This window comes from Anas platyrhynchos, chromosome 9 (assembly GCF_047663525.1).
Source record: "Anas platyrhynchos isolate ZD024472 breed Pekin duck chromosome 9, IASCAAS_PekinDuck_T2T, whole genome shotgun sequence".
Lineage (NCBI taxonomy): Eukaryota > Metazoa > Chordata > Aves > Anseriformes > Anatidae > Anas > Anas platyrhynchos.
In genome coordinates, this window is record NC_092595.1 from 5,107,955 (window position 1) to 5,125,431 (window position 17,477).

The 17,477-nt window shown below is 48.3% G+C and overlaps 1 protein-coding gene across 5 annotated transcripts in view; it reads right to left on the minus strand.

Annotated features, from left to right (window-relative positions):
* The window catches only part of TNIK (TRAF2 and NCK interacting kinase), a 140,930-nt gene that overhangs the window by 57,608 nt on the left and 65,845 nt on the right, over positions 1 to 17,477 (minus strand). For all 5 annotated transcript variants that reach the window (XM_072042522.1, XM_072042523.1, XM_072042521.1 and 2 more), the window contains exons 3-7: positions 15,766 to 15,822; positions 13,344 to 13,469; positions 5,956 to 6,066; positions 3,660 to 3,750; positions 2,159 to 2,289 (exon numbers count right to left, since the gene is read on the minus strand). In XM_072042522.1, coding sequence (XP_071898623.1) covers positions 2,159 to 2,289; positions 3,660 to 3,750; positions 5,956 to 6,066; positions 13,344 to 13,469; positions 15,766 to 15,822 — 516 coding nt within the window. The remainder of the gene's footprint in view (positions 1 to 2,158; positions 2,290 to 3,659; positions 3,751 to 5,955; positions 6,067 to 13,343; positions 13,470 to 15,765; positions 15,823 to 17,477) is intronic.

The window sequence follows — 17,477 nt, forward strand, 5'->3', positions numbered from 1 at the left end:
GCCTTCTGTTTCATGGCCCCAGTCAAGGAAAAACCGTAAATGCCAACTTCAGAGACAAAAGCAGCCAGCCCACTACGAGCGTTTGATCCTCAGGGACAACAGAGGCATTCTGCTCCCAACCTTGTGCATCAGCCATCGGCATATTGAGTGTCCCCGTTGCTCTGGAAAGAGGAGAAACCTCAGGGATCTGTGAGGGTAGAAAGTTGCCTATGAAGTTATCACCCTTCCTTGTAAAAAAAATAGGATCACAAACCCACATCCTTCCCAACAACGGGACTTGCAGCTCTCTTTTCCACAACTGGAGCATGGGCTTCAGCCCTGCTACAGAGCACAGCAATCAGGGGAGCTGAGGAAATGCCTGCTTTAATTGGTTAATCAAAGAAAATTAAATAATTGCGGATTAAACTATTTCTACGTGTCCTTATCATTAACAATTTATGTAACCCTGAGTCTGAACTGGCACTGGAGAGCTGCTCTCAGGAAAAGCATCAGTTCCAAAGTTGACTGATACACTGAAATGGCTGCAATGCTCCTACGAAAAGAGGCTGGGAGAGCTGGGATTGGTCAGTCCAAAGAGAAAAGGATCAGGGGACACCTTACAGTGGCCTGCCAGTGCCTAAAGGGGCCCTGCAGGGAAGCTGGGGAGGGACTCTTGGTCAGGGAGTGAAGTGACAGCACAGGGGGTAACAGCTTTAAATAAACTAGGGTAGGTTTAGATGAGACATTAGGAAGAAATTCTGCATTATGAGGGAGGTGAGGCCCTGGAACAGGTTTCCCAGAGAAGCTGGGGCTGCCCCATCCCTGGCAGTGCCCGAGGCCAGGCTGGGTGGGGTTTGGGCAGCCTGGGCTGCTGGGAGGGGGCCCTGCATGGCAGGAGGTTGGGACTGGAGGAGCTTTGAGGTCCCTTCTGACCCAAACCAGTCTGATTCTATGAAATACCAAAGCATCTTTTGATACTTTAAAATTCTCTGGGAGGCCAGTAATTGCCCTCCAAATTGTACGGCCATGGGGGGCTGTTGTGCTATTACACTGCAAGGCCCTGCTGTTAAAAAGCAGCTACCTAGCCCCATAACAAAAGGTCACCGAGACCTTTTTAAACATTACTTTGTAAAGCGACCTCTCAGCATGTGCACAAACAGTGGTATAGCCAGCTGCATGTATCTTTCAGCTTCTCCTCCAAAAGCCCAGGTTTTAATGTTTTTCTCTACTCTCTGGGCCTGCTCAGTGAACCTTAGGGCATTTGCAGTTAGAAAACCGAGTTCTGGACACTTCAAAAAAAAACAAGACAAAAATTAAGGGACATGCCTATAGATGTGTGTCCAGAAACCTGCACTAAGGCAGAACTGGGATAAAACAGAGTAAGATTTTCTTGCTTTAAACACCAGCCTTCACTGGGGTTTGAATGGGCAGGTGGGAATCATCTCCCTCCCGCTGACCTGCTATGTGGCACATCGCTCTCTGCCACGTTAGAGTTCGGCAGCAATGTTGTGCTGCCACCGATCCAAAAATAAACTTTAAACAGGCAACAGAGACATGTGAAAAGTAGGTCAGACCCCCGAGCGTCTGATTGTGTGGCATCCTTCAGATCTCCCCGTGAATACCTGCCTGCAGGCCAAAAGATGTGATTTTGCCCTTTCTAAACCTGACCTGACTTCTCTGCAGAATAAATTGAGCAAATACAGCACGTTTGATGGTAGTATTTAAACATTCAGCACTGAAAAGCAGAATAGCAGGTAGGAAGCCTCAGTCTGACACCTTTCTCAGCATGGGGAAATACTTCCTCGCAGAAAATTTTGAGACGTGAGCAGCACAACAAAGATTCGCGTTGGACCTGAATTCACTTCTCAAAATCTAACAGCCAGAAAGCAGGAGGAGACTACGCTGCCTGTCAATGTACTTTGCAAAGCTGCGAAAATATACCGAATTCCTGACTGCTCGAGTTTATGGTACTAGTGCATAAAATCTGAGATCATACCAAGGTGTTTATGATCACAAACTCTCATCTCAAGCACTGCTAAGTCAGCCAGCACACAGAGAAAACTCTGAGTTGCTCAGCTGCTTTAATCCCTTGAGTACCTTATTAGTGAACGTGCTGGACTTTGCACAGACTACATCTGTAGTGATGTACAAAGGAATATGAAGATGCTTGTTTCAGTACCTTGAAGTCATAAGTGGCATCAGGGTTTTCATCGCAAGCAATGACCTCCGGGGCCATCCAGTAAGGCGTTCCGATGAAGGTGTTTCTCCTGCCCACCGTTCTGTCCAGCTGGGCGCTGACACCAAAATCCACTGCGGATCAGAAAGACAACGGGGCACCATGAGGTCAGAGACAAACCCGAGCAACGTTCTTCTGGTGAATGTAAAACATTAAAGTACGTTAGCGCATAGTCAGGAGAGAAAAATATGGCTGGAGACATTCCTGTTTCATCTCTGCTGAGGTCAACAGATCAACAGAGGTCATCCAAGGATGAATCTGATCATCTGATTCCCAGGTTTCGTAAGAAACCCGATGTCTTTTCCTCCTTGCCAGGAGGCAATGAAAAGAAATCACAGCTCCTCATACTAATGAGGAACAGGGTTAGAAACATGAATAAGCAGGAGCCTTTGTTCTATGCTTTTTCATTTGAATTAAAGCCTGCCAAATGTTTGTAGAAGCCTCATTTTTCTACCTAAATTCTTGCTGCAAACGGCAGAAATGCAAAAGGCTCAAGGAACTGAGGGCTAAGGACAAAGGCCCATAGGGAAATGTCAAGCATAGAGCTGCAAAATGAAGCAAAAACTGATGAAATCAAATCAATGAGAGAATACTCCATGGTCCACTAAGTTCACTTTGCACAACATAATGGTTGGAGATTTGCCCTGGAGAATTTCCCCTTGGAGGGGAATCTTCACCAGCATAAAGCCAAACGAGCTGGTGGTGCCATCTGTTAAGCTGGGTTTTTATTCTGCTGTGAAGAGGGAGGAGAGACATGGTAAAACAAGGTTTCCACCTCACTTTCCCAGTGTAAGGGATCTTTCATCACTAGCATAAATTAAAGCGCACAAAGACAGCTTTAATAACATGGGTGCTGGACAACTGAGGATATCAGCACATCATCTGTGCTGATCTGCTGTCATCCGTACGAGCTCCATGCGGATGACGGGTCGTCTCAAGGGTGACTAACACTGCATACCAAATTGAGAGTAGTTCTTGCAAATGAGGCTCTCTCCCACAGGTTGCCTTGGAAAACAAATCTGGATTATGTCACACTAAATTGATTTGATTACGGTCCTGGAGGACACTTCCACAAAGCAATGGGGAAACGGGCTTTGAGAACATCCAGGGATGCACACAGGCAAATTTTCAACCTGGGGCATGAAAAAATGGTCATGATTGCTCAACCCCTATCTGATGGCAGAGTTGCTCAAGCCACCTCTGTAACAGAAACGCCACTGAAAAAAGATCTTTGCATGCAGAACTTGGTCATCAATCACTGTCAGTTTATTGCATGGCACTTGATCAACGCCCAAGGTCATGTTATTGAGGCTGGCACAAGAAAAAACACACAGTAGCTCTTAGGATCTATCCCATTTCTCCAAGTCATTTACTGGCTTTACCAATTTTTTCTTCTCTCCAGCAAGCCTACTTGCAATTTCCAAGAGCTCTAACCCACTCTTACCTAGTTTAACTTCTGCATTTTCTGTCAGCAATACATTCTGTCCCTTAATGTCTCGATGAATTACTTTGTGCTGGTGTAGATGACTCAAGCCCTAGAGAATTCAGAAAAAGGTTAGAGGAATCCAAGTTCAAAGCATGTCATTTTCTGACGTTCCTCCTCAACCAATTATGGCCCAGAAATGAAAGATTCCCAGCTGGAGTTAAGCACCTGAGAACACTTGTTTAGCATGTGCTGAAAATCCTGCCCTGTGTTACACGCTGGGAGGACATCCCCAGCAAGTGCAGTGCCCACGGGCTGCCTCTGTGTGCTGCAGTGGGTGCTCTCTGTCGCAGGGGACAGGGGCTGTCAGCTCTACAGGGATTAAAACCAACCTTTCAGTTTCTGCAGGAACCCATATTAACCCAAATTCCTCCGTATTTCTAGACATAATTTTCCCCATGTGCTTCCTTGCCTTAGGGAGCCATTTGTGTAGCAGAAATAACAGAATGTTTTTGCCTCCTTTCTGTATTGCCATCATCCAGAAACCCAAAAACCAATTCTCTTTCTTATATCGGTCCAATAAATGGGGCTCCAATATAGAGGAAAGCTTGTATCAAAAAAGCTACCATGCAAATACCAATATTATAACTTGTACATATCCCTAATAGAGATATAGCTCAAATTAAAAGCCCGTCTCAAAGGCTAAAGGTAAACGAGCTTTTCTGTTGTGCTTTTTTATTAGCTCATTAATTTCTTTTTGCAACCTACTTTTTTATTTCATTCATTTATTATTTCAGTTCCAAAGTAACATCCACCTATATTGCCAGCTTAATAAAATATGGATTTCTTTAAAAACTAATTTTGCATTAGGTTTACGTTTCACATTAAACATTCATATTTGAGGAAGAAAATAATTTCTGCTATCACTGCTGGTAGTTATTAGTCAGTTTTTGCTCGTTACCTTGGGACAACACTGTGGAACAGATTAGATCTGTAGAGGAGCCCTGCTGCACTCAATTTTTAGCCACATTATGCCCAGTTAGAGGCTCCTTCGTGCACTGGAGGCAAAGCAAAAATTTCACTGGATTTCCACAAATCCTTCCCCAGGGCAGGGCCAAGTCTCACAACAGGCCCCCAACTTCTGAAAGAAGAACGAGCCACGGGGCTTGCAGCAAAGGTGGGAATCTTTTACGCCCTGAAACACTATTTTTATGACCTGAAAGCCTCTGCAGACCTCCCAGCCTGCAGGTCACCAACCACTGACTCGCCGCATGGCCACATTGGAGCGGAGCTTGCACTTTGCAGGGTCTAAAAGTGAGCGGTGACACTTGATGGTGGCCCTGGGACATGACTCAGTGGTTAGGTTGTGACTCACTACCAGCAGCTATTTTAAGAAGTAGGCCCACAGAGCTCATACATTTAAAATAAGCCCGTGCAACTGTGGTTTCCTGACACTGGAAGAAATGTCCGTGCAGCAACTGATCAGCTACAGCGCCAGCTCCTTCTGCGCATCAGACTGGTGGTGTCGGCGCTGATGGTGGCATCCAGGGTCAAAAGAGAAATGCTGTGTCACCCCTGGGCAGCAGCAGGAGCCTCAGAAACCGTGTCAGAGACAGCCTGACAAGCTGTCAGAGCAGTCATTTTGTCTCATTTTCTTTGAATGGCTCTTCCACCGCTTTCTTCAAGTGTCTGATATTTCTGTCTTCTCCTGAACAAAATCTCACTTCGTGGAGCTCTAGATTTTAATGTCAGGGCAGCCACTACAATCACATAATCTGACCTCATTTGCAGAAAATGAAAGCAAGCCTTTGCTGGAGGTGCCACCTCCCAGTATGTGAAACTCCAGCGTGGCCCATTTTGAGACATTCCAATCAAACATTTATCTTGCAGGTATAAAAGCTGCAGCATCCTCATTAAAGCCGGAGACACGTGGATTTAATAAAGCACGCGGTGCTTTTTAATCATGCAGACTCTTTCCACAGATTTTATTAGTCCTCACCTTTCCGTTAATTGAAAATATAATTCTATTGTAAATAAATCTTTGCCCTATTAATATTAAAGGAAATTATATTTTTGTTGAAGGAGAAAAGAGGGTTAAAAGTCAGGGAGCTAAGAGAGCTAAAGGGCATTAACTAGCGCTTATTCATTATGCATCATACAAGCACATGAATCATTCATGCCTACCGGCACCGAAGCAGCTCCAGTCCATGGCAGCGCGGCAGCCACGGAGCCTGAGGAGCCAAGGGCTTCACGTGTCCCCTGAGAACCAAGTGCAACACTCCACCAGCATGGCATTTAGCTCCCTGCGGACACATACCCGTAAAATCTCTCTGCAGATGTAGGCAATCCACTCCTCCTTCAAAGTGTTCCCCTTCGTGTTCTTGATGAGGTCGGTGACGGAGCCCGCACCGCAGAACTCCATCACCAGCTGCCAAAAGAAGCAGAAGGGCAATTAGCACAATTAGCCTGAGAGCATCCTCTGGGCTCCTGCCCCGAGGGTTAAAACCCTGCCATCGCAGCTGCGGGGCCGTGGCAGTGCTACGCAGAGCCACCTCCATGTAACCCCGACCCTATCAACCTTTATTCCACGTGGCTTCGGTTAAGAGAGGGAACAACAAAAGGCTGGAAGGCTGGAAAGGCACGGTGCTCTCCATGAGGATGGGAACAAGACGCAGCAGTCACTTCAATGCTGAAAAGCAGCAGAGGCAATCGGAAGCCTTGAAATCTCAGCTCCTGCTCTTGCATGCCCTACTTTGTGCTTACGATCTATCACCAGTCTCTCGTATAAACACCAAGACAAGCAAGACTCTGCCTCTTGCATTTAAACTTTTCAACCCTGAAAACGTGAAAGCAACGTGACATGTTTGAAAGCTTCCCACAACCCTAAGAACCAGATGGGTTTTTCAACTTTTTCTAGCAGCAGATCCCTGCCTTTGACCACCTTTTCAAGCAGACACCTTTCTGGAGGCAAAGCTGGCTGTGCGGGCTCCCCGAGGACCGCCGGAGTCCTCCTGCGCGGGCTGCTTCAGATCAGGCTGGGCACCACCATCTGTAGCACTGACAAAGCTTCCTAATATCAAATACAGGAATACAAGAATATAACCCGGGCCCAAGCCTAATCTTGTCATTGAGCAACTGGGAAATAAAACACATAAAAATAGCCCCGGATGCGAGTCTGCCTCCCAGGGCCATCACAGCGTGTGCAGGAAACATCACGGTGCGGGGAACACGAGCCCAGCGCGGATATACAGCAAACCTCCTCCAAGACCTGACCATGTGCTTCTCCCAAAGTGAAACCACGTTTTCCAATCAGATCAGCTTGTCTGCTAAAAGGTGTTTGCTCTCCTTACAAGCCATGCCTCGCCAGGTTCCTCCTTGGGCATGTTTCAGGCTCCGCACCGCATGGCAGTGAGCGTTTTCCCAGCAAGTGACATCGCGTCATTAAACGCATGGGCCAAGAGAAAGACACAACAAAAGGTTTACTCCCAACCAAACTGCTCAAACACGGCGATTAAAAAACTGTCATAAATAAACAAGGACAAAATTCAGGCAGCACTGCCATAAACCTCCCAAATCAACAAAACGCTTGAGCAGAACATACCCTAGCTGGCTGAGAGGCCGCTTCGACCACGCTCCTATCTTTAGTTTTGATATTAAATTTCCCTTCTCTTCCTAAAACAAGAGCTGAAAGATTCCTCGCATGTCCCTGTTATGTCAGGAAACTGGCTTCACGAAGCAGAGGCGTGACTGGCCAGGCTCTGCCCCGTGCACAGGCAAGGCTGCAGCGCCTGCAGCCGTCCCACCCAGCCGCGGGAGAGCAGCAGTCAGGCTGGATCACCCGACTTGGCTCCAACCCTGGCTCACTAATTACTCCCTGATTGGGAGTTAATGGAACAACTCGTTTCAAAGACGCTTTTCCTGTCTTTTCTCCTTTTGGCTGACTGACACCCGGGGAATATCAGTACCTGCACGTGTTTCTGATTACGCGAGCACTCGGGATACCACCGCAGCAAATCCTGAAAGGAAATCCCTGGATGGCTGCCCCAGCCAAAAACTCCTTCCAACCCCACAGGCTGACCTCTCCCTGCAGCACTCGATGGTCCCTCACCACGGGAATTCAGCCACAGCTTCTCAGCACTGAGGGCTTGCAGCAAGAGGCCTTGCTGGCTGGAAAGGACGGGGGCGGTTGGGTAATAATTTTAAGGATCACTGCACCTCTGTCTTCTCCCTCTGCAGCCAGACGGGCTCACTCACACCGCCCCTGCTTGTCTGCACTCCTCAGAGCTGCGGACGAGGAAGGGCACGGCAATTGCAATCACAACACTTAAGGGAAGATGGAACAAACACCATTTAAGTAGCCAGTGCATCCATTAATCTGCCAGATTAGCTTTCTGGAGCTGGCAACTCACTCGCTCCTCCATCCTCTCCCTCGTTTCCACAGAGGTGAGATGAATTTTGCACCAGGAGGTGAATAATGCGGCTGCCTGCTGATATATCCGAAATCCGCAATCGTGAAATCTCGGAGAGATTAAAATAAGAGACAAAGGGAAAAAGGATCCCAGGGGGAGGGTTTCCAGCTCAGCTTGTTAAACTGTTAACGCCCCTAGGAAAGCACCCAGCAGCAGCGGGCAGCACCAGCACCTCCTGGGCCAGCTGGGCAGGGAGTTACTCCCAGCAAGGCACTTCAGCAAGCTCTGCTCCAGGAGATAGAGCTGCAGAAAGACAATGGGGCTGTCAGCGCATCCCCATCCGCAATGGCAAGCTGGCAGACACCGGCCTGAACAATCCCCATGTCCAGAAGTTCTGTAGGATTGAGAGGGAAGCTGGAAGGGATCCCCTGGCACTGCTGGGTCACTGCTGGGCACCCACGAGCTGGACTCAGGGATCCGTGTGGGTGCCTTGCAGCTCAGGACAGCCTGTGATCCTCTGATCCTCGAATTTCTGCTGATCCTCAGAAGGACGGATGCTACTGAAGACCCAGTTACGGTTCATACCACACAGCCTCCAAAGACAGAAAATTCGGAAGATGAGAAAGGAGTCACACCACTGGGCAAGGCGAGACTTTGCCCACAAGAACAGTAACCGCACATTAGAGCAGATACAGAAAGGAGCAATATGATGACCAGGCCATCCTCAGAATGACTTCAGAATTATTTAAGCAACAAGGCAGATCGTGGCAGAGGATCACTACACAAACACCTCATGGGTATATTCAGGTAGGAAACCAACAAACAGCCTTCCAGGAGAACAGAAAAGGGAACAGAAGTTCCAGCTGATTTTAGGACTGAATAGTACACACGAAGGAAAGGTTTCAAATGCTGCCCCTACACAGGTGCTGTCTCACCAGCCCCATGTCTCCAGGTGAGAGCTCTGCCCAGCACACGCTTGCATCGTTAGCAATCTTCTTACAGGATGGAGTCATGATGGGGTAAGACAATAAACTTGAAACGCAGATTGCATCTTTATTAACCATAATTAAAAATTATCATCAAGATGGGATAAAGGTAATATCATCTTCTGAAATTTAATCTGCCAGCCGTTTATTGAGGAAGTATTTTTGAACACAGTTCATTTAGCGTCTGCTTGGCTCTTCGCATCAGAGTGACAGCAAAATTCATAGGCAAGGCAAAATCAGAAGCAGCAGCTGTAAATCTCTGGGTCTGTTGGATCACTCAGGGAGCCTGCACAGCTCTGAACCCAGCCGCCACCATCTCCCTGCTGGGATCGTCCACAAAGACCTCTGCTCCCGTTGCCACTGCACGTCACCCCACAGGGCTCCAACCCGAGCTCCTCCAGTACCTAACGCCCAGCCCAGTTAATGTCAGACAGCTCCAGCCTCTCCAGAGGGCCCCACAGAAGTCATCCTGATCCATTGCTCTGCAAGCCCGTTCCTTCTGTGTTCCTTCTCACCCCACCACCAATCTGGGTTTCCTTTTTTTAAGTCAGTGAAAACAATCACACGAGTCCCCCGGCCTAAGCGCTGCTGGGTGCAAAAGCAGAAACTGGGGGTGATGCAGTCTCACATGCCCCGGCCACAAAAGCTTCCCACCTCACCCCACAAGGAGGCTCCTTTGTAAAAGGTTCTCCTTCCCCACACCTCGTGGCAGTGACAGAGCCAATGCCAGAGCACTGAGATGCAGAAACCCTCACCTCACAGCTCAGCAGAAAACCCGGTTAAAATATTCCTCATGGGTTAAAATATTCCTCAGAAAAAAGCACCCCCGTTAGGCACGCTGAGCTAAGCAGGAGCGGGCTGCACGCCCAGCACGGCCCCACCACGCCGCGGTGCTCTCCCCCTGACAGCAGCAGCTCTCGCCCATCTCCGTCGCTGGTAACGTGACTGGCTTCGAGGCCAGACAAGCAAATCCTGTCCCTCGGGGAGCCGGAGGGCAGCCACGCGTCCTGAGTCAGCTGAACGCTTCGGGATGGCAGGGGAAGGAGCTGGGCGCGTGGTCTTGTGTTTGCAACATCTGCACGGACCCATCAGCCCAGTTCCTTCTCCTGAGGGAGCTGCCCCAGATCAACCACTGCAGAGGATGCCGTGGGTGGCCGTCCCCCTGCCAGGACGCCCAGTGCCACCAGCAGCTACGCCGAAGCCCACCTGGTAGCAGCTTTTTTTTCCCTTTTCATGACAAATCCACCTCCCGGTGACAGCGAGGTTGCCATGGAAGCGACCCATCGGCAGCAGCACCGCTGGCCCTGGGGACCGCCGGGCTCTGCCCTGGGCTGTCACCAGCAGCAGCAGAGCCCAACACGGCTCTGGGATGAGCGGGGACAAGGTAAGGAGCTCCTCGCCATCCCCTGGGCCATTTCTCCCATTTCTGCAGCCCACCCTCCCCTTGCACTGCCAACCAACACCTTATCCACGATGGGAACGAGATCTTGGGTTTGTTTTTAATGTTCCATAAAGGCTGTCCCTATGACCTTCACTTCCTTTTTTCTTTCCTTTTTTTCTTTTAAACGACCGTATCAGATTTTCAGTTTTTTTTTTTTTTTTTTTTAACTGCGGTATCAGATTTGCGATACACATCTCTATTGTTGTCTGGCACAATGCGCCCTGCGCGGCTCTCTAATTTCAGGCAAACTCACTCGGTTTCTGAGCTCGTCTTTCAGGGCGAGTGGCTGCTCCATTCAGGAGCAGCCGCACCAAGAGCCCTGCTCATCACCAAGGCACGCGGCAGAAGCGCTGACAATACTTCATGTCAGGAGCCCGCTGCGTTTCGGCGAGATCTTAATCTCCACTGAAAGAGCGCTCTGTTTTTTATTTCCGTATCAGCCTCCCGAATGTCGATAAAAAGAATTACTTGGGCATTATCAGAAACCGCTTTATTTCAACAAAGGGCCAATGAAAAATAAACAAGCCTTTATCTGCTCCGCAAGACTGATAGAGTTCGCACGAGTCCTAATTCAATCAGATGCTGAACCAACAGCTATTTAACACAGCGACACCAGCGCTCCTCTGCTCCGCAGCCAGGGAGCTGCCTCGTGAACGCCTCCGCCAGCCCAGCACCACGCACGGGCTGAGCTCTCGCATGCCAGCACTGCTCAGAGCAAGGGGAGCAGCTCCTGCAATGGTTTCTTTGTTAGCCCCCTAAGAAAGGCTGCAGGATTTGAGCTGACAGGTAGCTGCTCGGAGAGGAAGTCCCGATTCCCTCATCTGGGCAAATCAGTTTAAAAAGATGATTTTTATTAACATTTGCATACGCCAAGAGCTCTCGGAACTGGGGCTGAATTAAAAAACCCACTTCCCTGCTCAGGCTGTGTTTTAACCCCAGACCCAGGCAGCAGGAAGGTGCTGCACCCCTGCGCACAGGGGCCGGGCACAGCCCGGGCAGTGCCTGGCTGTCTGTTCGGGCTTTTGGCACGCACTCGGTGCTTTTTTTTTCCTCCAGGCACTCCAGCAGCACAAGGGGAAATGCTGTGGGTTGGTTTTCTTTTTGACACCGATTATAAAACAGCTAAAGCCAAATGGAATTTCACGGGCTGAAAAGGCATTTCTCAGCTTGACAGCTTTCTCTGCGCTGAATTCCAGGCCCACTGCAAAGAACATGGTTTTTTTTCAAGAGTTCCCACAACAACAACAGCAAAAACAAAAAACCCACAACAAACCCATGCAATAAAAGCCCCTGGAGCCCCCAAGTCTCCTCACTAACTGTGTACACCAGCACGTCTCGGGTACCTGAGTGGCACCGAGCCCTGCTGGTGCCATTTTTGTCCTCAGTGACCCTGCCTGACAGCCCCCTGCCATGTGGGCACAGGGGAAATCAGCTGTGGCCACTGCACTGCAGACCTTTTCCTATAACAAAGCCAGGGTTATATGGAAATATTGAAGAAAAACAACCTGTGTTAACTGTATCAAGATGCAGAGGAAGATGTTGGGAGCAGTTTCTTAAAAGAATGAAAACTGAGGTTTTGGATGCTGACACTAATTCATAACGTTTTAATATCCTCAGCATAGGCTTCATTTCTGCAGTACGTCCGCTGCCTCCAGCTGAGCCATGGGTATCTGTTACTGCTGCAGGTTTGGGCTCCAGCAGTCTGCTTTGGACACGGAAAGGCTTTGGATGCCAAAATAAGCCTTCTCCTTAGGACTCCTCCTTCCAACCGAAGAGGACATTGCTGCCTTCTCAGAACCGAAGGGAGAACACGTACAGCACTGGGCAAACCTGAGAAAAGGCTGGCACCGGTTCCTCTGGCCTGAATGCGCTCAGCTACAGCCAGCTCCACCACCTGCAGTACTCTGCGCAACGAAAATCCTGCACAACACACGTAAAACAGAGGTCATCTGTGCCGCATGGGCTCAGTTATGTGGGTTTGGGTGTCCCAGCCCCGGGCAGGACACCCGCTCTGCTGCCAGGCTGGAGAGGAGCTGGCTCCAAGCCACCTCGGCCCAGCCGAGCTCAGAGCAGAGCAGGGAATGGTGCTTTGTGTTTCTAGCCCTTGGGGTAAGAAGGAAGGCAGTGCCTCGGGCTGTGGTGCCGGCTGCTCTGTGTAGCAAGCAGCCAGGGCAGGAGGAGGAGGTGGGCTCCCATTATCTCTGCTCATCTCTGGTCATAGGTGGCAGATTGCAGCTCTGCCCTCCAAGGACTGGCAATGCTGAGTTAGTAACTGAGAAGCCACTGGCAAGGGAAGCAGCAGGATGAGGTAGAAAGGATTTATGGGGAGGCAGAGCAGCTTCCATCCCTTCAGCAATACAAGGCGATCACCTCTGACACAGCTGAGGAGCCACAGACCTTCCTGCCCTCCCTGCTCCATCCCTTCTCTTCATTTCCCTGCACTGCCTCTGTGCAACACGGAGCACAAGAAGCAAAGCTGAGAGCTGGCAGGAATCAGGAGTGGCAGCATCCCCCACCCAGCCTCTCAGCCTCCATCTTCCCAGCAAAGCTCCCTTCTCCTTCCAGCTGTTTTTGACGCATTTTTTTATTTTCATAGGATACAATAGTTTTCAATTGATTATTATGACAAAGATGCTGCTAATGACAATCCAGAACAAAAATGGTTTTAATCATTCGTCTGCAATGACTTTACAGCAGAACAGAGAAGCATTTCCCAGCGCAGGAAAAGCCTTTTCAAAGTCATGACTTAAAAAAGAAACAGAACACAAAATAAGGTATTTTGTGTAATACAGGTGGTGGTAAGCAGGTAACACAGAGAAAGTGGTTTTGCTAAAACCCAGCTATTTTCAAGGAAAAGAAAGCAACTTACCCAGAGCTGATCATCCATTCCCGGTGGGTTCTTCTTAATAAAAGCACCATAATATGTAGCGATATTTCGGTGGTGAGAATACTTCTTTAACATGTTAATTTCTTGTTTGATCTCTTCTTCTTCATCCTAGGATGATGGGGGGGGAAAAAGAAAAAAAGAAAAGAAAAAAAACAGCGACACTAAGAGACAGCACTTCACAGGCTCCAGCTTCTCTTTGCTACACTGGTGAACTTCCATGCACCCCATTTCTGATCATCCTCTCCCCTCAGTTTCCTTTTACTTCTTAATTTATTTATTTTTTACAGTCACTTTTTGCAGTATGTCATTGACACCAGAGGCCTGGGAACACAAAATCTGGACTGGAGACTTTGGCCTCACAAATTACATCTTCTCAGCCCACCTTTTCAAACTGAATTTTTTAATTCATGTCATAATTTGCATTTGTACCACATTGCTCTGAAGCTTACCCACACTTGCACTATGCCGGTAATGCATCAGCACAAGCTCTTAGACCTGTCAGGAGGCCCACCAGGACGTTTTTCTAGAAAACGTGGCACAGCTGTAATTTCACAGGCTGTGGAGCGGTAGTTAGCACCTTGATGTTGATGAGTGTTACTATAAAAGGACCGGGAGGACTGTCACTTCTTTCTCTCTGCATGTCCCCTCTGTCCCCCCACTTGCTTCATCCTGCCTTCAGTTTTACAACCCAGCAGATGACAAGAGGACCTGGTGATCAGCTGAATGGCAGACACAGCTCCTCTTAAAGACCAGTGCTCCCTGACCAGATGTCACACAACAAAGCCAGAAACACAGATTTCTTCCCAAACTACCATGAAAAATGACTTATGATTACAGTTCTTCAGAGAGAATTCAGGGAAGAAGAGTGAAGAGGAAGAAAAAAAAAAATGAGAGGAGCTTGTATAAATGACCTCCAATTCTATCTTTGATAAGAACACGGAGACTGTAAGCACCAAAGAGGGTGAGGAACTGACCCAAGGGTTACAAGAAACACCTGGGGACTATTCTGAAAGACCATTAGCACCTCTTCCCTTCAGGCACTCAAGTTTGTCTTCATTTGCCTGCGGAACCAGGGAATGTACTGGTTTATCAGGCCCCAGAGATTTTCTTTTTACTGAAGCTCTCTGGTTCAGAAAAGCAACTGGATGCTCAACCATGCTGGAGGCAACGAGGAGCTGTCAGTGCCAAAACCCACCAGCTCCCTGGGTACCACTGGCCAGGTCTTCTCATCCCCCTGTGGTGTCAGTCTCTCTAAGAGAAAACAGAGTTTTCTCCTGCAGTGGCTGGAGAACACAGCCCTAGATCTGGCTCTAGATCTGACTTCAGCATCAACAGCGATAAAACACAGTCAGTCCTCTACCATGCCACGGGCTTGCTCAGTTTCCCTGTGGTCGTTGCCAGTCCTGCCCAAGCCCGGTCCTACTCTGAGCAGCTTCCTGGCAGTGACCTGGGGCTCGTGGCATTCCTTCAGAGTCCCTGGAGGTCTCACCTCTGAACTGACAATAGTTTAAAACTACCAAACTAATTGTTGACTCAAATGTAAGCCCCTCTTTGGCCCCAAAGGAGTATTCTGAATTTTCAGCTTAAATTTGTTGTAAACTCACACTTGACCTCATGGGAATCTCACAGTCATTCACGCCAAAGCGCTGTGCTTGATGGGTCTGCCTATTCCCTGACAGCCTGCTTCCTACCAAAACTAGATGAATGGTACTTCCCATTAAAATCTTATTCAAGAAAGAACATTTTCATGTGACCTTCCTATATGCATCTGTTTAGGCTTTTAGAGATCATAGCAATTTTACTTTTTTTTTTTTTTCTGTGGCCGTAGGGAAATGGTAAAGCCATTTTTTTCCCTAAATGCTGTTATTTGTTTGCTAATTTGTAAATTCTTGGTTCTCTTAGTCTGATGTAAGTTGCAAAAGAGAAACCAGGCTGAAACCAGGGTGCTGCATTTTTTTCTCTGTATCAGTAGGATACAAAAGGAGTACTTTATCTTGCATAATAAAGTTATTCAAAACAACACCTGCAGATAGTTTTGGTGAATTGAAGGTTTTTGGTGAAAAACTTGGATTTCAAAAAAAAAACACAACACATTTTAAGAATCCAGAATTGTGTGGCTACAATTTTCTTTAGATTTTATTAATCCATTCAAAAGAGCCACTGCTGGAACAGGATGCTTCATTGTTCCAGCACAAAAATACTTAATCTCAAAACTCTTCCAGATTCATTTTCCTCTCCCACATTTATTAAAAACACAAACTCTTAATGGCACATCTCAAATCATCTCAAAGTGTGTTTGCTTCCCAGGAATTCAGGCCTTCCACAACCCCCCATGTTATCACATGCAGTCCCCTTCCCCTCTTATCTGGCAATTCAACAATGCAGGAGGAAGAAGATACATTACCCCGGTGACGTCCATAACCTTAATAGCAGCAAGCTGTCCTGTTTTAACATGACGACCCTGCAGAAGAAAATAGAAAAGTTTGTTTATTTTGCTTGCCTGGCAATGTTTCATTCACAGTAAGCAGTATCTTTAAACAATCTCCTGGCTCTGGCAGCTTTCACACATTTTTTTTTGCTTTTTCAAGAGCATCTTCACAGCAGCCATGATGGGAAAGCAATTCCCTCCCCTTCCTCCTGCCATTACAATTAATTAGTAAGGGGCCTTCATTGCTTGTTGTATTTTCCTGGCAAACAACTGCTGGAAACATCCTTCAATGCTCAGCCATGCAGAAGAGCTCCAGGCCTCTCCTGAGCACAGCCCATGACTCGGCTGTAAATGGCCTAGTGGAGCTGTGATTACAGAAATACTCGGAGGTATTTATACAATGCTTACTGCAGTCCCCTCGTGTCCTCGGCTGAGCCTCAGCTCTCACAGACCTGGGGACACGCAACAGCCACCACCCAGCTGGAGGCACGAGGGACTTCCAACCTGAGCCTGTCGGCTGCTCGCACCCACGGGACAAATCCTTGAAAACCTCCAAATGGAAACAATAAGTCTTGGGAACATCCTCTTGAATTTTTTTTACAGCTAACCGTAAAGTTAACTGTAGAGACAACAGCTTGGTGCTGAAGAACACCCTGTGTATGGAGGCCTCTGGAAAGCAGACGTGGCCATGAGCACCACCAACCATGGAGGAACTGACTGCAGGCACCACCATGGTACCTGACCAACCCCAACACCCAGCAAGGCTCCATTTCACACCAAGAGAGGATGTCAAACTATTATACACACTGTCCATTAATATTTATTTTTTTAAAATGACTCGTTGAATAGGCTAGAGAATCTTTAGGTTCAGATTTGCTCCTTTGCCACCACAGTGACCCCAGGCGGGCAGGCCCATCTCCAGGAGATGCTGGAGATCCAGCATGGAGCAGAAGCCCCGTGTGGGGACACAAAGTCTTGCTGAAAAATTAGCAAAGCATGGAAGAAACTGCTCAACTACATTAATCCTCATGCAAAAATGACTGGCGGTGAGGTGGTAGAGCGAAGCAACCTTGTGTTCGCAGCCACTCCTCACCACAGGAGAGCCCCAAGGCCCCGCCATGCGGGACACTGCACGGAGGACACAAGGGACGGCAACTCCTGCCCCAGGACAGTTGTAATTAATGCACCAAGGACACCACGGGGAGGGGACAAGCCACAGAGCTGTCCAACAGCAGAAACAGGAAAAAAAAAGAACATTTCCTAAATGGCAACCTGGCCCGCTCAGTGCAGGCCCAGGCCCAGCCGCAGAGCCATTTTGGGGAGCAGCACAGCATCGCTTGCTCCACATTTCTGCCTTCACCAAGAAGCCAATTTCACCCAGCAGGGCTCCTTACTCATTTAATAATGCAATTTATACGGCCTGAGCAACCGCATGTCCTAACAACGGGAAAAGAGCTTTATTTTAAAACGTGCAACGTAAAAGAAAACGCAGCCCAGCCTGTGCATGCCTCCTTGAGCCTCCTCACCCAGGGCCGTGGCTGAAGCATCCCTTTGACACAGCCATGGGAAGGAGAGACACCATCTATTTAGACAGCGTGATCTGCAAAAACAAATCCTCCCTAAATCCATCCTTGTTTGCTCAGCCAGGAAGCGCCCACACTTACTGAATCTTTAATTAAAGCCGGCGG